This window comes from Chrysemys picta, chromosome 9 (assembly GCF_011386835.1).
Source record: "Chrysemys picta bellii isolate R12L10 chromosome 9, ASM1138683v2, whole genome shotgun sequence".
Lineage (NCBI taxonomy): Eukaryota > Metazoa > Chordata > Testudines > Emydidae > Chrysemys > Chrysemys picta.
In genome coordinates, this window is record NC_088799.1 from 83,417,240 (window position 1) to 83,436,785 (window position 19,546).

Genomic DNA, 19,546 nt, shown 5'->3' on the forward strand with positions numbered 1-19,546 from the left:
ATCGCAGAGTATCTGGTAATGGATGGTCACCATATACCACCGTCTTTGGTTGTGGATCTTCACCCTACAGAGAATTCACATTGCAGATTGTCTGGCCATAGATGGTCACCCTGTACTGGACACACTCAAGACATGCTCCATGTCACTCCATGACTATCTATGCTTAACGCAATTAACACACATGCCAGAACGGCGAGGTGACAAGTAAGATGTGTCAAGTTGCCAATGCACCATTACACCTAAGGCACAGAGAGCTTATGATATTTTCCCTCTCTCTGTGATCACTACTGTGGCACTGTGTGGCGAAAACCAATAGTTTGAAAGTGAACAAAGGAAAATTTTGGCTTACTATTGAGGGGAGGGAAATTCCTAAAAAGTGAACTCTATTAGCCTGGGGACTAGTTTCCCAAGAGAAGTACCAGAAGCTCCATCCCTTGGTATATTGCAAACTAGCCTAGAGAAAGCAGTGAAGAACAGCCTGTAAGGAGAGGAAAAGGCCCACATTGGTGGGAGCAGAGGAACTAGCTGAGCTCCTATGTCTCAGATGTCTATTAATCATCCTTCTCTAGAAATTCATTTTCAAGAGAGTCCCGGGAAAGTGGAAGCAAGCTATGTGCATTGATGGGGGTTTTGAGACAGATGGAGAGATAGATACATGAATCAGAGGGGTAGCCGTGTTAGTCTGAATCTGTAAAAAGCAACAGAGGGTCCTGTGGCACCGATACATGAATGACATTTATTAATCTCCATCTCTTGGGAAGTGGAAAAAGGGGCCATGTTATCCCCTTGTGCATCCACTGCCTTGCCACCTCACTTGTATGCCATTTAGCTTGGTGGAAAAGAGAGACTGAATCATGAAGGAGAATAGGAGTTTAGTGAAAGTTAGCTTGGCTTTCTTTTGTGCTTCCTGAGTTTCAGTCAGGCTGTAACAAAGAAAAGGTTGCTGATGCTGGTTCGTTCTCTTTTCAATAGTGAATGCTTTTTCCCCTTCCCTTTATTCTCTCTACGCCAAAAAATATTCCACTATTGTGTGGCATGTGCGCTACTACGCCCCACGACTTCCAGCCATTGTGCATTTCTTATTTCACCCTTCACACAGGAGTATTGCCTGATAAGTAGGGAAAGGAATAAAGAGACACTAAGGATAAAATCCTGACTCTATTGATGTCAATGGCAAAACTCCCATTGTATTCAGTGGGCCAGGATTTCACCATAAGTCTTGGTCCCCAAAAATATGTAGCCTACTCTATTCCAATCCTTCACTAAAATATATATGGTAGAGAACAATCCTGCACTAGCAAAGGGATGAACTAGATGTCTTGGTAGGTCTTTTCCAGTCTGATTTCTGTGATTTTTATTCTTCCTCTACTGAACGGTTATTTGGAGCACATCGTTCGTGAGCTGATCCCAGTTGCTGCCGTTCTGTTTGTGAATGGATCATTTTCAGCTTAGCAGTTATTCTTGCAGTGTTCATTCTGAGTGTCTGCTACATTGCTTACTCTTCATGTATGACTGGTCATCTTGGTCACATGGTATGGTTTCGCCTGCCTGGCTGGATGATGCATTTTAAACTGGAAAAGATTGCATAAAGAACAATGAATACTCTTGTCAATGCCCGTCTCTTTGCTTGCATGTGGAAAAGGGTGTTCAGATTAATTAATAATTTTAATTAATGGAGATATCCCATCTCCTAGAACTGGAAGGGACCTTGACAGGTTGTTGAGTCCAGCCCCCTGCCTTCACTAGCAGGACCAAGTACTTATTTTGCCCCAGATCCCCAAGTGGCCCCCTCAAGGATTGAGCTCATAACCCTGGGTTTAGCAGGCCAATGCTCAAACCACTGTGCTATCCCTCCCCCTGACTTTTATACCAACAAAAGTCTCTGTGCACAACTGCTCATGGGTAGCCAAGGAAAAGATGTTAGTGCAGGATTCAGCCATCTACGGCTATTAGCTGTTTTACACATATTTTCATCTTTGTATGTTATGCACAAGTACACTGTATACACACACACTCACACACACAGAGCCTTATGTGCATTGTTAGCCTTTGTCAGAGATCAACACAACAGAAGGCATTAATCAGGAATAATTATTGCAGTGAAAAAATGCCATTAATCATGATACAGCAAGTCCAAAAGCTCCAGGAATATTGCTGATTGGTAAAGTACAGACTGATGTTTCATGTACAGGCAAGGGGAAAAAACAGCAGGTGTTTCTTTTTTGGTAACAAAAGATCATCCCAGAGATGAAGAATGTTCACAGAGAAGTATCTGGCAAAGAGCACAATTGTTTTGAATATGGCAGCTGCAAGTAGTGAGGAAACTAGCCTTGCCATGGATATGACTTACACAAAACTCCCATCAAATCATCCCTGCCTTTGCCAGTCCTCACTCTCTAGGACTCGTGGCCTCATGAACTTACACAGCACACTTTAGCTCAAGTATTGAATTAAGGGGGAAGATTATTTTGGCCAACCTTACATGGGTACCTGTAGATCAAAAAAGAACATTTTGATCTTGAATTATAACTTGACTCTCATTTTCAGTTAGAGTGTAGGATCCATTCCATTGTCAGACCTGGGCATTTGCAACTCATTCGCCAAAAAAATTAAATGTGGGGGTTTTGTTAGCTTGAATGTTTACTAAGCAGTGTTTTAAACGCCTAAATAAATCACCTGACTCCTTATCACTAATCATTAGCATCAGCATCAAATTATAAGTTCACTACCTTCTAAATAGGGATAAATTGCTGAGAGTTTCAGTAGATATTTATATGTTGGGCCTCCCATCCAGTAGGATGCCAAAAAACTCTATGGCACTTTATACAGAGAATGGATCCCCTGGCCCAGGATGGACTCACAGCTGCCTCTGAGCTGGAAATGACAATGTTTAGGGAACGGAGATTAACTTCTCCAATTGGAACTGCAGGCAGAATGTCATTACTAGAGCTGGAATTTGAACACAGGATTAACACACTCTTCATCAGAAATCTCTCTGGATTTGTAATGAACAGAATGATCAGGGCCTCAGTTTTACGTCCCCTCTGAAAGATGGCATCTTCAGCAATGCAGCATCATGCTGGGCGCTGATTTTGTATCGTCTCAGTGGGAAGAATGCGTACCTTTTCCTGCAGGCTGTCTTTGGAGGTGTGGTCTTTACACTTATACTGCAGCAATCAGAATAGTTAGGGCATAAAGTGCACACGGAGAGAGGTGCACAATAGAACCAAGTACAACATCACCAGCTATTTTCCCCTGAGCCTGGCGTGGCCATAGAATCCACAACTGGCGAGAGAGGCAGAGCTACAAGCCAGGCGTCAGCTCGCCACAAACTGGCACAAGCAGAGTGTGCCTCGTAGCTCCCACTATGTCTAACTACCCAGGACAGACTTTGATGGGAACCAGGCTGACTGCATGCAGAAACTCCACACCCGAAAACAAGCAATTGTTGACTGGCCTGTTGATGAATGACCAATAGGGTCCCACTATCATTCAAGAAATGTCCCTTTAAGAAGTGACTCCCTCCTTAGCCTATGCCACTGGCCACCCATTTTCCCACCACCTCTGGAGGCAGATGGAATTTAATCTCCCAGGAGCACACCCACCCCTTGCCGGGTCTCATTGGCTTAGGGTAGGACTCGCGAGTCTCCAGGAGGTAGCCGATCGCCTTTCCAGAATGTTCCTTCTTTACATATTTACACATCAAACACTGTCCAAGAAGCGGCGGGTTGCTGTGATTTTGTTTTGTTTGATTAAATTCTTATTGCGAGCCAAAGCTTCAAGAGAATAATGTCCTGAAGAATTTAGAGGGGAGGGAGCAAGGGAAAAGGGTGATCCTAGCAAACAGCTGGCGGCTGCACCTCTGAGCCAGCCAAGAATGAAAAATGTGGGAGAAAAAAGGTATTCTAGGCTAGAGTACAAAGCAAAGGGGGGGGGAGATCTATTTATGGTCAAGCAGGCTGCATTTCATTCTCACGCTCGCACAAATAATCTGGATTTAACAGGCTTCTTGCCGAGCCCTTTATGCCACAGGCAGTAGCCTCTTACCATCATATTTTGAGGGCAGATTGTACTGGAGACGTTAGGTTAACTCACAAAATGGGAGAAATAACCCACCATTATCTTGCCTCTCCCCTAGCCCGCTCTCATCTGACTCCTTTCCTAAACTCCCTCTAGTGTTTCCTAGCAGACATTGCAGTCGCTCAGTGTGGCTCCATTCAACTGGAATTAGCTTTATTGTCCAGTCCTTGATCCCGCCAGCCCTGGTGTGGTGCCTAGCAGGGAAGGCAGATTGAGTGGAGGCTGTGTCTGAGTGCAAGATGAAGCACTTGGAATAGCTCCTCAACACTGAGTGGTAGTAATTCTCAGTAATCCTTACACACCCGCACCCTCAGGGTGAAATGAGGATGGGATGGGGGGGGGGGTGGAGAGTGCACATGTGCAGAGACATTGGCTTATGTGTGATCCTTGTTGTGCTAATGAAGTGTTCAGCTATGCACTGCTGTGTTAGATTTTGCTCCTGGCACTAGGCAGGTGCGGCGTGGCGCAGCACCTAGCATTCTCATTCATGCATGAATTGGCTCCCTGTCCCACTCCTCACTTTTATGCCTTATACTTATAAACTTAAGCACCTGCATAAAGGCCCATGAACTCAGGCTGGGTTGGACCACAGTGTATAATATCCTCCCAGGCCAGCTATTGGCATAAAATAAATGACATCCCTCAAAGTAAAAAGACAGGACCTCATCCTAACCACAAGTCCCATAGGCAAATGCCTAGGGAAAGAGATGAGTCTTCATCAGGCCGTGAAGATCAGCCAATGCAAGTTGTGTCAGACCACGGGGGAAGAGAAGTCCAGTATGATAGGCCTCATCCAAAGCTCCATTTAGTCAATGGAAAGACTCACATTGACTTCAGGTAGCTCTCAATCAGGTCATAGGTGCATGGAACTCCCATTGAAGTTTTGACATTGTTGTACTGCTGTAAGAGGGCCATGGAAAACACACACTTCCTTGGTAGTATTACTACATTCCAAATGAAGATTGAATTAGGAGGACCAAGACAAACATGTGAAAGCAGCATCCTCTAAAATGAAACAATATCTATCTAGCCATCCATTCATCTCTCATCTGTGTGACTAATGCATCCCTCACCTTAGCGTCTGGATTTCCAAATAAGCCATCTCTTTTCTATCACTTTGGAGGAACAGCCATCCAGGCAAAGCTGAAACAGAAGTGATTGTTTTCCATCATCTGAGCCAGCTAAGCAAACTAGAAACACAAACTACAAAAATAGAGGGGCCATTGTTTCTGATGAAATCCTGTCCAAGCCCAGAGCATGTGGATTGGGTTGCATCCCTTTCCTCCTCCGTATTGTTTGTATTGCTTAATTGGGTGTGGGCCATGGTAGAGGGGATGCTTGCTTTAGAATAGAGAAGTAAGTAAAAAAATCAGAACATTAGATGTCTGTCCATCTTTTCCCTCAAAGGGGGAATTTCTACTGTTGGGGTGGGGGGATGGGACACGGACACCTACTGACTTATTTATTGCAGTGTGAGAAAGTGAATAAAAAAAGGAGCAAAAAAAAATGATAGGCAAACTTCCACTAATTATTAGCAAATTATGAGTAATTTTTTCACTAATATTATGTGATCTCCACATGCTGCCAGCTTCCTACTCTAACCCTCCACTTAGCCCTCTGTGCTCTCCTGGGAGCACATTTTGTTGGAAGTAGCCAAAGCAATTTTAGGAAGGGGGAACTGGGGACTGCTTGAGTTTTGCCAAAATATCCTAAGCATTCCTCCCGGCTCTTTATTGAAGCAGCGTCTCTCCAATTCTAACAGCAGGGAGGTGGGGGCAGCAGCATGTTGTTTCCATGTTGCCCGCTGTGCCCCCAGCCAACCCTGCAGGTAGATTAACTTGTGCCTTTTCCTTTAGAAAAGCAGGCTGGCCAGCACTGCCAATCCTTGAAAAACTGGAGAGCTAAAATTGCATGTTCTGGGAACAATTAAGCAGATCAGCATTGAGCACTTTGCTTTCGAACTCTGCTTAGCAAAAAAAGGAAACAAGAAAAAACTCAATTTCCAGAAAGTTGGCTAAGTCAATCAAAGGAGGAAAGCAGAGCTGTTACGGGGGTGTTATCGGGTGGAGTGGGGGAGAGAGAGAGACATTCTCCTTATTAGAGAATTAAGAGAGAGAAAATTCTTCTAAAAGTCATCTTAAAAGGCAAAAAAAGCCAAAAAGTTGTCTGTGATTTTAGCACAGGACTCTTCTTGAAGGATTAAAACTCCCTACAACTTTTTAAATCTCTCGCTATTCAGTATAAGAAAATTGATCAATTTATATTCCAGTTAGTCCACCCTCCCAGCCCTGCCCTCATGTTCCAAACCAACATGTTCCAAAGGAACACGAGGGAGTGTGCTCTAGACATCAGGGTGGGAGCCTGATAATCAGCGCTCCTGGGTTCTATTCATAGTGGGACTTTGAGCAAGTCTCTCCAGCCCTGTTTCCCCAGATGTAGACTGGGGATAATAATATTTATCTACTTCCGAGGTGGCTTGCAAGGCCTCAGTGTTCGTAAAGTGATTTGAAAACCTTGAATGGAAGGCTTTTTGATTTTTTTGATTTTTCCTCTCTCTCTCTCTGCGCATGTGCAAGTTTCTTCTTCGGAAAGAAAATAAGTATAAATATATCAAGAATATATATCTAGATCACCTGTTCAAACCCAGACTCAAGCATGTGCTTTGCTGGATTAGTCCTATGTGATTAATGAGTAAAATCAATCAACAACAGTGCCTAGTGTGTAAGAAGTTTAGGTCTCAGTTCAGCCACAAGTGGGGGCAAGTGTTTGAGGATCATTTCAGTCACAGGTCCTTGAAACTAGAGCAAAGCAGAGATCACTGGAGCATTCTGCTATACATGGGAAATGTTCCATTACCACCTCCTCAAACTTAGCAGGCAGCATGTGTGGGTTTCTCAGGTGACAGGAGGAGCGTGTGACCCCATAGCAACACTCTGAGTACATATAATAATTCCTGGTATAAAATAAAGATACAGTCTCTTTCACTGAGAGGGGAATGATTGGGGTCAGTGGCCCAACCTGTCTACAAATTATTTGCCTCTCTAATGCTTAAGGCCTAAATGCAGCACTGGAAAGGAAGGTGAAATTTACATCACTCGGATCAATTTCAAATTTACAGTAAGTGCAACTGCTTTTGATTGCTCTTCACAGTGCAGCAGCAGGGAAGTCTTTAGTTATTCAGGTCAGCTCCCACCCCGCCAATTACACCCTCTGCAAAGAGGAGCTAGAAATACAGTTTAAATTAGAGAAGAGGAAAACCCATCTCAGTGACTTTTAAATCTACTTGAACATTGTGCATTTGAAATGTGACCACAAAACAGGAAATGTTTAAGGTTTGACTTCTGATTAAATTGAGAAAACTCAGCTCAGGAGGAAGGGCGGCCAACAGAGCAGATGGAGAGGACTGAGGTGCAGTGACAGATCTCTATGGAGCTGTAGGGTCAAGGTGTAGGACAGCAGGAGGTGCTGCAGGTCAGGAATGAGGTGTACTTAGAGATATTCCCTCCCACACACACCAAGGGTTCAGGACCTGTGTAGGAGCGACTACTGCACATCAAGACTGAGGTGCATTGGCAGAGTTGTTTGAGGGTGCCCAGGACTAGTACAGCAGAGGCTGCTGTGGGTCAGGAGGGAGGTGCATTGGTTGAACTGTTTGGGAGAGCCCAGGACTGGCTGTAGTGGGTCAGGAACGAGGTTCTTTTGGCACAGCTGTGGGATGAATGGACGGGATTCAGATCCACAACAGCGGAGGGCTATTGCAGATCTGGGCCGAGGTGCATTGCCGAGCTCCACGCAGAGGAAGCTTGCAGACTTGATGAGCTCTTCAGTGTTGCTGGTCCATCACTTTCATATGCTGTAAATTCACACCAGGTTTTGTTTAATGTTTTTTTTTTTTAAAAAAAACCCCACCCACAGACCTGTCTTATTAAATCTGTATTTGAGATGTGTAATTTAAAGAATATGTATTTGGATTCTGGCAGTTGTTAAAAATGGATTCCCTTCCCGCACCATGCTTCACACATACAAATGAACAAAGGTACAAGAAGCTCCCATTCTGGAAGTGTGTTTGGGGGGCAGGAGTTATCAGAGAGACACATTGGCTGTGTCTACACGAGGAGGGTTGGTAAAAAAAAAATCCCCACCATTGCTCACATTAGGAGTCGTAGGGCAGTTAAGGCTCCTGCAGCCACCAATGTTTTTAATGCTGATTTATCTAACCCTGTTCCGAGCAGGACTAGATGCCAAATGCCAGTGGCTGCAGAAGCCCTATCAACACTAGGCCTCCCAGGATTGCTGCCACTGATGGAGATTTTTAGCAATGGGGGGCATTTCTGCCAAGAGGATCTGACCTTTAAAGTGAATGGAAAAGCTCCTGTTGATTTCAATGGGCATTATATTAGGTCCATGAACAGAGTGGGTAAGATTCACACTCCCATTCTGGCCCCTTTACACCAGATAAAAGAGCTGGAGCAACATAAAGATGCTCCAAAAGGTCCAGATCCAGCCGGAGCAGAATTCCTCCAGCACACAGACCGCCGGAGACTGTCCTCTGAGGAACCCCTTGGTGTCGGGAGCGGGCTGGGGCTGGGGCTGGGGCTGAGGTCAGGCCTGCACCACATACTGCTGTGGAAATTCCAAGCACCACTGCAGCCCACCGGGCAGTCTAGCAATATTCAAAAGTGTTTGATTCCCCCGATTTCAATGGGAGTCAGACACATCTTCAGGCATGGATACCTCTGGCTCAGAGAGGTGACGTGATTAGTCCAAAGTCACCTCATAGTGGAGCTAAGGACTAGAAGCCAGAAGTTCTGACTCCCAATCTCCTGCTAGAACCACAAACCTCAACCTCTCATTTGAAGACAGAATGTTCGGCTCACTGTGAAAAACAAAACAAAAAAACAGGCTTTTTTAAAAACTTGATTTCATTTTTAAATTGCCATTCCCATAATTAATCACTATCTCCACTATAATTGGGTTCTGTGGCACTGGGGGCGGGGGGGGGGCAATGACTAGAGGTTTTTTCAGCAAACCCCTTTAATTTTAAGTAAATAATTGCTTAAGTCTCATAAATAATTATGGCATTTGATGAATCATTTCAACTCATTTTAGGTTTCAAGTAATATTTAATAGCACCGTGCAGTAAAGTAATTGAGGGATTAGGGATTCATTTGACGCTCCGGTAAATCATTATTTTAATTAGATCAAGTACAAAAATTGCCATTTCTTGTTAGGAAAGATAATTTAAATGACATCCAATATGTTCATCATTTCACCAAGAGTACAGACAATTCTGTTAATATGCTAGGATATGACCCAACCCCCTACACACGCATACACACTCTTTCTCTCTGTCCCTCTCACACGCATGTACACGCACAGTCTCTCCCTCTCTCATATACATATAGTCTGTGTGCAAAACTCAGAGCTCACACCCAAGAAAACACAATATTTTTGCACCCTTCTATATTAACCTTAATGCTCTTTCTTTGGTAAAAAACCACATGTACAAGTTCTTTGCAGATGAGCAGAATGAAAGATTTAAGTACGAACAAAAAAATGATCTGAGAGCATAGAAAATGGACTCTTGTCCACCAGGGATTTTTGATGGTGTTTATGATTGGGAATGATTCAGTGGTGGGAAAAGAGACACCAATTAAAAGTAGCCTTTCTCTGCAGAACACAAATCAGTACCAGTCTTCCCTTAGGAATAACACCCTACATCCAAGAATCTCAAAGCAGGTTACTAACATTAACAAGACAATCTTTAAAATAGTAGGTTTTATTCCCTCCATTTTACAGATGGGGAAACCGAGGCACGGAGAACTGAAGTTGCATGTCCAGCATCACACAGTGGGTTGGTGGCACAGTCAGGAGTAAGACCAAGGCCTGCTGACTCCCAGTCCTGTGCCTTAACCACAAGATAATCCCAACTTCATCTTTCTACCGGGAGAAAGAAGGGGTGGAAAGTGGATTTGTGGCATGGTGTGTGCTACGGTATTAGGGCCACTTAAGGGGAGAAAAGGAACAAACTGCAACTTATACAATAGATATCTTAACGCCAAAAGGTCAATCGTTTTTAAAGTGAAACACTAATTAAGGTTATTTATTCCAACTAATGTCTCATTATGGCATGGGAGCTAGGATGTTGCTGAACCCTCTACAGTCAACAACCCTTCCTCAAAACTTGTTAAGGGGGAAAGCTGATAGATTTTCAAGCAGGGATGGGGTCAGAAGACCTTTCCTAGTCTGACCTGGAAGCCATGAGAAATGGAAAATGAGGATCCCACAGAGACATGGGATCAGAGCTGAAAAGCAAAGCTGGTCAGTTCCTAGTCAGAGAAGAGGGCTGGGAGACAAAAACAGAGGGCAGGGGTCCAAGACTGATGAGTTAGGCAATAGCTCATATTTGCATATCTGGGGCCTCCTTGGTAGGAGAAAAAAGAAGTCAACCCAAAAAAACAGAAATCTAATCTACTGTATGCTTCCCAACTTGTCAAAAGCTCTCGGCTTAAAGCAGCCACAGTCAGCTACTCAGAGGTGTTCCAAAGAGGGACCCAGACCAATAAATCTTTATGATTTCCTGTTATGAGAAGCGGACAAAGAGATATGACTAAGGATGGGCAGAGCAGTCTGCATAAAGAAAGAGGCCACGTTTTCACGCCCAAACCTTTCTGAGGTCAGGAAAAGGTCAGTTTCTGAGGTTAGGAAAAGGGGGGGTTATACCACCATTTTTCATTTGGCATGTTTCTGCGGGAGCCAGAAATAGAAGACACCAAGTATCCCTTCCCCATTGGCAACCATAGGTATTGGAAGTGTCACACTGAGCCTGATCTTATGAGATTTCCAACCTAAAGTTCTGATTTTGTACCCTTTACCCACACAAATAATACTTAGTCATTCAAGCAGTCCTGTTGATTTCATGTGACAATGTTTTGTTTATTCCTCACATACTACAGTGACGAGCACAGTATAAGAACCTGTGTTCCATTGATTTCAATGGGGCAGCTCACTTGACTATAGATTATTCACGTGGGTCAAGTTTGCAAAAGAGGATCTCAGTTTTGCAGATGCAAGAGTCTTTATTAAAGTTAAAATAAGCTGCCACATTTTTGGATGCTTATGCAAACATTTTAGTGTTCACACCTCACTAAGTATGACCCAAAGTTTTGTTTCCAAGATTCTGGTTAAAATGTTGCGCATATTGGAATGATCCATTTTTTGCTCTTACTGCTGTTTAAATTGTTGAGCCCCTGCATGTCTCTGCATGTGGATTGAGAGGTGTTCCTGAGCAATCCAGGAGTCTCAACACTACACCAACATTTCTAAATCAGGATTTGTTCTCAACTTGGCTCCAAATGGGAATTTATCATATTCTGAGGGAACACAGTAGCAAAATGACAATTTTCTGAAAGAATCCATTTTTTCTTTACAAAAATTCAAAGAGAAACTAAGAAATATTTTTCTATTTTTGCAAACCCAAATAGCTTTGTTTAATGGTTTTGCAAGTGGAGAGAATTTTTTCACAACCCTTTATAGCTGCCTTCTGCCCCCTGAGCACCACGCACTTTGCAATCCCTGCTCTTCTTCCCTCTCCCCTTCATCCTGCGCATGATACAAGGTAATGAAGGAGGAAGGCAAGGTGTCCAAATCGAAAAGACTTCGTGAACTCCCCAGAGTTTTTGTAACAAACAATGATAACCCTGTTCCAAACCACCAGTTGTTTGATAAGATTCTCTTAAGCCATTAAAAGAAGAACAGGAGTACTTTGTTAGTCTCTAAGGTGCCACAAGTACTCCTGTTCTTCTTTTTGCGGATACAGACTAACACGGCTGCTACTCTGAAACCTGTCTTAAGCCATTGACACTGGAAGTCTGGGCACCAGGGTATAAGAACTAGGAGAGATCAGATTTTGCCTGTAGGGTAAGGAACCACCCTGTAACATCTTAATCCCATGCCTATTGAAGTCAATGGGAATTTCACTGTGTAGCTTTATCCAGGAGACGTCTAATGTTCATGGCATTTGAAGGCGGCTGGGATTAATGTGGTGTAGTTTACATGTTTTGTAAAACCTCGTGAAACATTCAGGCTAGTGACTGTACACTTTTTATGTGGGAGCCTTTTCGGTATCATTGGTCACCATGCACCCAGCTCGTTTCTTTACCATTCCTCAGTGGTTACAGCTACATACACCCCTACGGAAACCAGGCCTGCCCAGCGAATGACACTGCTCCAGCTTTATGGATGGGCAATATTTGTCACCTCACTTTATGGAGGTTTGTTTTTGTTTTTTTTAGAGAGGCCCAAAATCTATGAAAAGGAGACAGACTTTGACAAGGTCGCACAAGTGAACCTAGGAAGCACACAAAGCCTTCAGTGCACTGCGAGCGGGACTCCGGACCCCAAGATCATGTGGGAATGGGAGCCATGCGCCCCTGCAGAAGACACGCGGTAAGTGCACACTCCTGGGGCTCTCTTCTCAGGGTGAGCTGGTTACGTATCATTTGTTTCTTTTTCTGAGAAATCCTCTTGCCAATATGCTTGGGCATCTGTGACGTGAAAGACTTTAATGTCTGGGTATAGCATCTGTGCCCTTTCTTTGTACTTTTCAAAGGGCAAGTCCAGGGCAACAGAGAGCTCTTGGAGATTGAAATCATCTGTCCACAGCATGGACAACCACAGTGCAGGCTCCCTGCTATAGCCCCGTTCATTTTCTGAACCCTGAGCTGGAGAGAGCCACTTTATTAGGTCTATTCAATCCTTAGCCCCTCAGCTGAGAGTGCTGGCCAAATGCCTGATCTTGAACTATTAAAGCAAATGGGAGTTTAGTCATTCACTCAAATGGCAGCAGGGCCAAGCCTTTAGTGCCAGCTGTGGTGCTGGGCTCTGTGTCCAGTAGGAACTGTTCTGAGATCAAACAACTCATTTTATGCAGATCACCAAACAGCAGATGGTTACTATGAAACCAAACTGGTTTCAGATTAATGATCTGTAAGGGGAAGGCCATATAACCCCCTTACCACTTCCATGAGAAAGAATATTACAATATGGAGCAAGAATCTTCCATCTTGTTTTCTTTAATTAAGGCAAACATGATAGTTGCCTTGAAGGTCACTCACAATTCACATTTTACTCCAAATTTAGGTTTTGTACAAATAAACTTCTACAAATACTTATGACCAACAGAGAAGTTCACAAGTCTTTAAATTCCAATGGAAACAGCTGCTTTAAAAACAAATAACCATTCCCCTGCAGAGTGTGCAACCCAAAAGCACAGGATTCATAGATTTTTGGGCCAAAAGGGATCATGATCATTGGGTCTGATCTCCAGCAGGTTCTTAGTGCTGCAACAAAAGTGAAACTAATTCTATTGATTTGCATTGTTTCAGCCGAGAAATAGAGGTGCAAAAAATAACAGCACAGAGAGCAAAAAAATCAATTGGATTTTGAAAATGAATTCGGCTGCAGTAGTCTACTGGGTTATTAGTAATAGCTAATTTAATAGATTATGTGCTTGTTAATAGATGTTTTGGTCTCAGTTACAGTAAGGCCATTTTACACTGCTCAGGCTGTAAATTATACCCATTTTATGGCCTCTTTTACTGTCAGAACAGTGTTAGGTTATTTTAGTGTAACAGAATTGGACCAGATTCTCTTTAACCTGACAATGCCCCTTTGACTTAGCTGGAGTTTTTTTCCTGTGAAACCTTGGATGCAAAATATATGGTTGGTTGACAAGGGAATGGCAGATTTTGAGTGGCAGAGTGACCAGCAAGGCAGATTTGAAGGAAAAGTGTATTCTTTTTAAGTGTAGAAATCCAGCAATCACAGAGAAAAGACCCCCTTTCTATCCCTTCAGGGATCATTGATGGACAAATGTTTCAAAGATTTAGGTTCAGTTTCACATAGGAGTTCCATGTGTCTAACCTGAATCTCAGGAGCCATCTTCTTCAGTGCACTTTGAGTCATCATCCACCCACATCAACCTGTATATTATACAATACTGCAAGGTGCAGCAAAAGGTTGAGTGTCTTGCTGTGAACATTTGTTTGATAAAGACCTGGAGACAGCATGAGAGTTTGCAGAGGCAGAAGAAAGCTGGCAGGTCAGAATCCAGCAAATAGAAACTAAGCGAGTTAAACACGAGATGCTTCATGAGGATTCTGTAGACAAATAGACGTTTCCTTTGTTCCTGTTGAGATATTAGCTAAGTAGTCCACGGGGAGAGGCCTGGGCTCAGATCTGAATGGGGAGTGCTTCCCCTGGTGAGCACCAAAGGGAAATACAGGGGCCAAACGTAACAACTCCAGTTGCACTTTAACCCTTTTCTGCAGTGAGAAGGCTGGAGTCAGGTTTTCCACCTCAAAGATAAAAGCAGATGTGGGAATAAGGAGAGAAATGTGCTGTGTAGCTCCTTTTTTCTGCTGTCATTTGAAAAGCAGCAATGGAAAATGTAACGCTGGCTGCAGTTTCAGCTCTTTTTCAAGGACATGTCTGGTGACAGGCCAGCGGACATGGACAGTCTGCAAAGAGAATCTCCCAGACAAGGCCATTTTAGTGCAGCTGCTACCAAAGGGAAATTACCTGTGGGATTACTTGGGACAGCAGCCATCAGGGTCCCAAGATTCAAGCATCAGCAGCAGTCCTGTGTGCACCCACCTGAGAACATGAAGGGTAGCCTGGTAATTGGTTTAGCATTTGGCCAACAGACACAGTGTCCCTCCAGGAATAAAACAATAACTGGGAATTTGCAGACCTTTGTCAGAGCAGATAGGTATTGCACTAGTCTTCCCTGGGAGGTATTCAAGGCACCATCCTGAAGGTGTTTAGCAAGGGCTTAGGTGAGACTAGAGAGGGAATACTACAGGGTCATGTATCAGGCATCCTGACGGAAGTCACACTAGCTCACCGGCAATCTCCTCCGAGCCCTGCATCTAGGATGGGATTGTGAGACTTCACACTCAAAGTACAACATTTCCCTGCGTTTTAGTTTGCTGACATACCACCAACAGCAGGCACGGTGTGTGAGTAACTCTGGGGCATTACTGCCAACCTGGTCCAAATTAGAATCAGTAACCTGGAAGCAAAAGGCTGGGCATAACCCCAGTCCCAACTCCCCGAGCTATTCAGTCCCTGATGTTATCAATTTAAATACAATTGCAGAGTGGCGTCTACCTCTGCTGGCCTCGGAGGCAGTCTTATCTCTCCTCAGCAGAAGCTGTAGGAGGATTCCTGTGGGAAATGACACACACCCCACCCTCCCTCATTTCCTGCTGTTGTCTCATTTCCTCTCCTTCTCTCTCTCACTGTTGTAGCTGGAGTCCCAATGCGCGGTCATTGTTCACTCCAAGTCTAGCTGTGATTTGACTTGTTTCCTTTGAGCTCCTGCCTTACGCAGCCTTATGAGGGAATTGTTACTTGTAGGAAGCCACACAAGGCACCTTCATATCAGACCGTGCTGGATGGAGATACCAATATTAGTACAGATTTATTGATCCAAAGCGTGTCTTGTGATCTCCTGGCAAAAACACTTCTTCCCCAATGTGCATCTTACAGAGGAGATCTTATGTATTGGGAGCCTGATTGTCACAAGTGCAGCACCCACAACTCCTAAGCCAGGGGTTCTCAAACGGGGGGTCAGAACCCCTCAGGAGGTCACAAGGTGATTACATGGGGGGTTGCAAGCTGTCAACCTCCACCCCAACCCCCGCTTGCCTCCAGCATTTATAATGGTGTTAAATATATAAAAAAGTGTTTTTAATTTATAAGGGGGGTCGCACTCAGAGACTTGCTATGTGAAAGGAGTCACCAGTAAAAAAGTTTGAGAGCCCCTGTCCTAAGCAAATCAATGGGGTTTATGGGTATGCTGCACCTCTGAAAATCTGGTCACATTTATTTTGCACAAGTTTTACCTTCTATAACCCTATTCTGTTGCAATGGCCTCAAGACTGAGGGCAGAAGTTCAGATTCCCTGGTCATCCAAACCTTGGCATCTCTGCTGAAACTGCTAACAAGGGGGCGGATTTCATGTGTGTTGACTTTGTGATGTAGACACCTGTCTTTTAGGATCCAAATTGAATTCACTACCCAGCCATCAATCACATGGTAACAATTTCCATTTACTTCCATCCTAAACTGGATTTAAACTGGCAACCATGAAATGAAAAGATCCCTAGCCCAGCACAGATACCAGTCCCCTGATCCAGCAAGCCCTCTGAAGAGTGCCATCTGCGATGAAACTTCAGAACTAATAAGAAGCACACCCTACTCTGTATTTGTTTAATATTGAATCATAGCAATGTAGAACTGGAAGAGACCTCGAGAGGTCATCTACTCCAGCTCCCTGCACTGAGGCAGAACCAAATAAACCTAAGCTATCCCTGACAGGTTTGTCCAACCTGTTCTTAAAAACCTGCAAAGATGAGGCTTCCACAACCTCCCTTGGAAGCCTATTCCAGTGCTTAACTACCCATTAGAAAGCTTTTCCTAATATCTAACCTAAATCTTCCTTGCTGCAGATTAAGCCCGTTATTTCTTTTCCTACCGTCAGTGGGCATGGAGACATTGATTCACTGTCCTCTTTATAACAGTCCTTATCATATTTGAAGTCTGTAACAGGGTCACCCTTAATGTGCTTTTCTCAAGTCTAAACATGCCCAGTTTTTTTAAGCTTTTCTCATAGGTCAGGTTTTCCAAAGCCTTTATCACTTTTTGTTGCTCTCCTCTGGACTCTTTCCAATTTGTCCACATCTTTCTTCAAGCATGTCACCCAGAATTGGGGTACGTCCAGACTACCCGCCATATCGGCGGGTAGCGATCAATTTATCGGGGATCTTAACGAGACGCGATATATCAATCCCCGAATGCACTCCCCGTCGACTCCGGAACTCCACCGGAGAGAGCGGCGGTAGCGGAGTCGACGAGGGAGCTGCAGCCGTCGATCCCGCGCCGTGAGGACAGGAGGTAAGTCGGAATAAGATATGTTGACTTCAGCTACAGTATTCCCGTACCTGAAGTTGCGTATCTTACATCGACACCCGCCCCCAGTGTAGACTAGGCCTTAGATACAACACTCCAGCTGAGGCCTCACCAGTGTCAAGTAGCACGGGACAATTACCTGCCATGTGTTATATTCAACACTCCTGTTTATACACCCCAGAATGACATTGGCCCTTTTTGGGATGTATGCAAACATATTGAATTAATTTTCAATATGCATTATTATTATTATTATGAATGGAACCTCTACTTCTTTTTCCTCTGTTGTCTTAGTATGCACCCATTCCAATCCCTTTCTCTGCGCTTATTTATCCTACCTGGCTTTTCTAAGCAGGGACATTAAAAGCCATCATTCACTTCCCACTGTTTGAATAAGTGGGGTTCTGAATTTCAGAATATACAGGAAGTGTCTGATATCTTTAATGAGCTATGACTATAATGATCTGCAGGTGTATCTCCTGTTTTGCAAATCACACTTTAGTGATTTGATTTAATTACCCCATACTCTCTGTCTTTAGCTATTTCATGGGGTGTTTAGTAGAGTTTCTTATGGAGACTGCACTAGCCAGGGACATGTTGGTTTAGTTCCCTGCTCCACCACAGACTTCTTGTATGACCTTAGGCTGTTCACTTAGCTTCTTGGTGCCTCAGTTCCCCATCTATAAAATGAGGATTATAGAAATACCCTATCCCACAGCATTGTTGTGGCGATCAACAGGGCTGTATAAATACTTTAGATAGATTGTCACACACGAGTTCCGGAGCGTCCAGTAGTCTGAAGGCCTCAGCTTGCAGAAATATCACTTGCAGTTCTTAGAGAATTGGCAGAGTTTCACTGGTGGCAGAATGCTGATATTTGTGTCTCCTAGCTGTGGTATATCTCACTATAAACACTCCTTCTGCCCTGGTCTTTAGATGCAGTTTGAAAACCATGTTGAAGCTAACCTGGTCTCTAACACAGTTTGACCAGCCATTGTGAATGGGACTAACCCATGTTCTAACCTATGACTGTTGTTCATTGCAAACACATTGTTCTTACTGTATTCTAATCTGGAGTTCACAGTTTAGACACATGCTCTGGCTGGTTTAAGGCACAGCAGAAAATGATTTAGCTGGATCAAAGTTTAAACCAAATTTAAACATGCCCCCAAATTAGTTTGAGATGTAGTGATGGTCATTTCCACAAGGAGACAGAAATCTCCATCAGTCTGTTATCATCAGTAGCTTTCAAGAAGTCCGGGGGCACTGTATAGATAGAGACCACCTCTGTTCGAATGCTTCCTATATAGACTATGTACATACATGTGTATTTTTCAATGTCATCCTCCCTTTTTCACCTCCAGCTGCAGACACAGTGGAAAAAGAATTGTCGTTCAGAAAAACATCAATGAGACAGACATGTGGACAGGCAACAAAATTGAGAGCATTGAGGAGAAATACATAATGCATGAAGATAAAAAAAAGGTATGTCCTGGAATAATCCTGGGTTTCTTGGAGGAGCTGCTGCACTCACACAGAGTAGCTCTCCTTGAGTTTCTCAAGCACTGCTTTCCCGCTAACTGCTAACATGCTTTAAATTCCATAGCCCTGAGATCATTTTCAAATCTCTGCTGTTTAGGAATGTTAGACTCTGGCAGTGATGTCACTTGCCCTGTTTAAAACTCTCCAAAGACATGTGGGTCAAAAACCTTTCAGTCTCGCTCACTCTTGAGAAAGCGTAAGGACTGCTGTGCACAAGAGGGGGCCTGTGACTAGCACTCAGCTCTAAGCTCATCAAAATACTTCTCACTTACAAAGCACTTTGGATCTGGAATGCGCTTCACCAACATGCTCACAGTACACCTGTGAAGGATGGAAGCATTATTATCCCCATAATAATAACCTCGGCATCTACATTTTCCTGAGAGCCCCCTAAGTTTGGATGCACCCATTTTTGGGGTGCCCACTTCAAGATAACTTGGGCCTGGTTTTCAGAGATTCTGAGCACCTGCAGCTCCCACTGACTTCCACTGGAGTTGTGGTTGTTCGCTGACCCCCTGGGGCATCAGTGACTCCACAAGTGGAAGGAGGTAAAACCATAAACACCTGTCTGTCTTCACTGGCCAGCAAAGCTGGCTGCCCATGAACTGCCTGCTGCACACCTTTAGAGGTGGCACAGTGGGCATGATCCCTGTGTGTGCTTGGGAGCTCCAGGAGACATGATACTTCCCAGAGTTCCATTGGGTCTGGGCCTAAATGCCACAAACTGGAACATTTCAAAGAACAAGGTGGCACCTTTTATGCATGAACATTCCAATCCAGGGTGATTGCTGCAAATGTTCTGCGCCACAGCTGCAGACTTCTGACTCTGCACTGGAGAAGAGGCTGTGGTGTGGCTCTGACATGTTTTACCCCTTAGTTATTATGTATATATGGATATGTATGGGTCTCTAGGCAGTGTCACAGTTCTGTTTGTTCAGGGGTAGGTGTG

At 44.0% G+C, this 19,546-nt stretch overlaps 1 protein-coding gene across 2 annotated transcripts in view; it reads left to right on the top strand.

Annotated features, from left to right (window-relative positions):
• LOC101936531 (vascular endothelial growth factor receptor kdr-like) overlaps positions 1-19,546 on the top strand; it is a 184,969-nt gene that overhangs the window by 89,395 nt on the left and 76,028 nt on the right. For both annotated transcript variants that reach the window (XM_042851029.2, XM_042851031.2), the window contains exons 10-11: positions 12,375-12,528; positions 18,420-18,540. In XM_042851029.2, the coding sequence (XP_042706963.2) occupies positions 12,375-12,528; positions 18,420-18,540 (275 nt within the window). The remainder of the gene's footprint in view (positions 1-12,374; positions 12,529-18,419; positions 18,541-19,546) is intronic.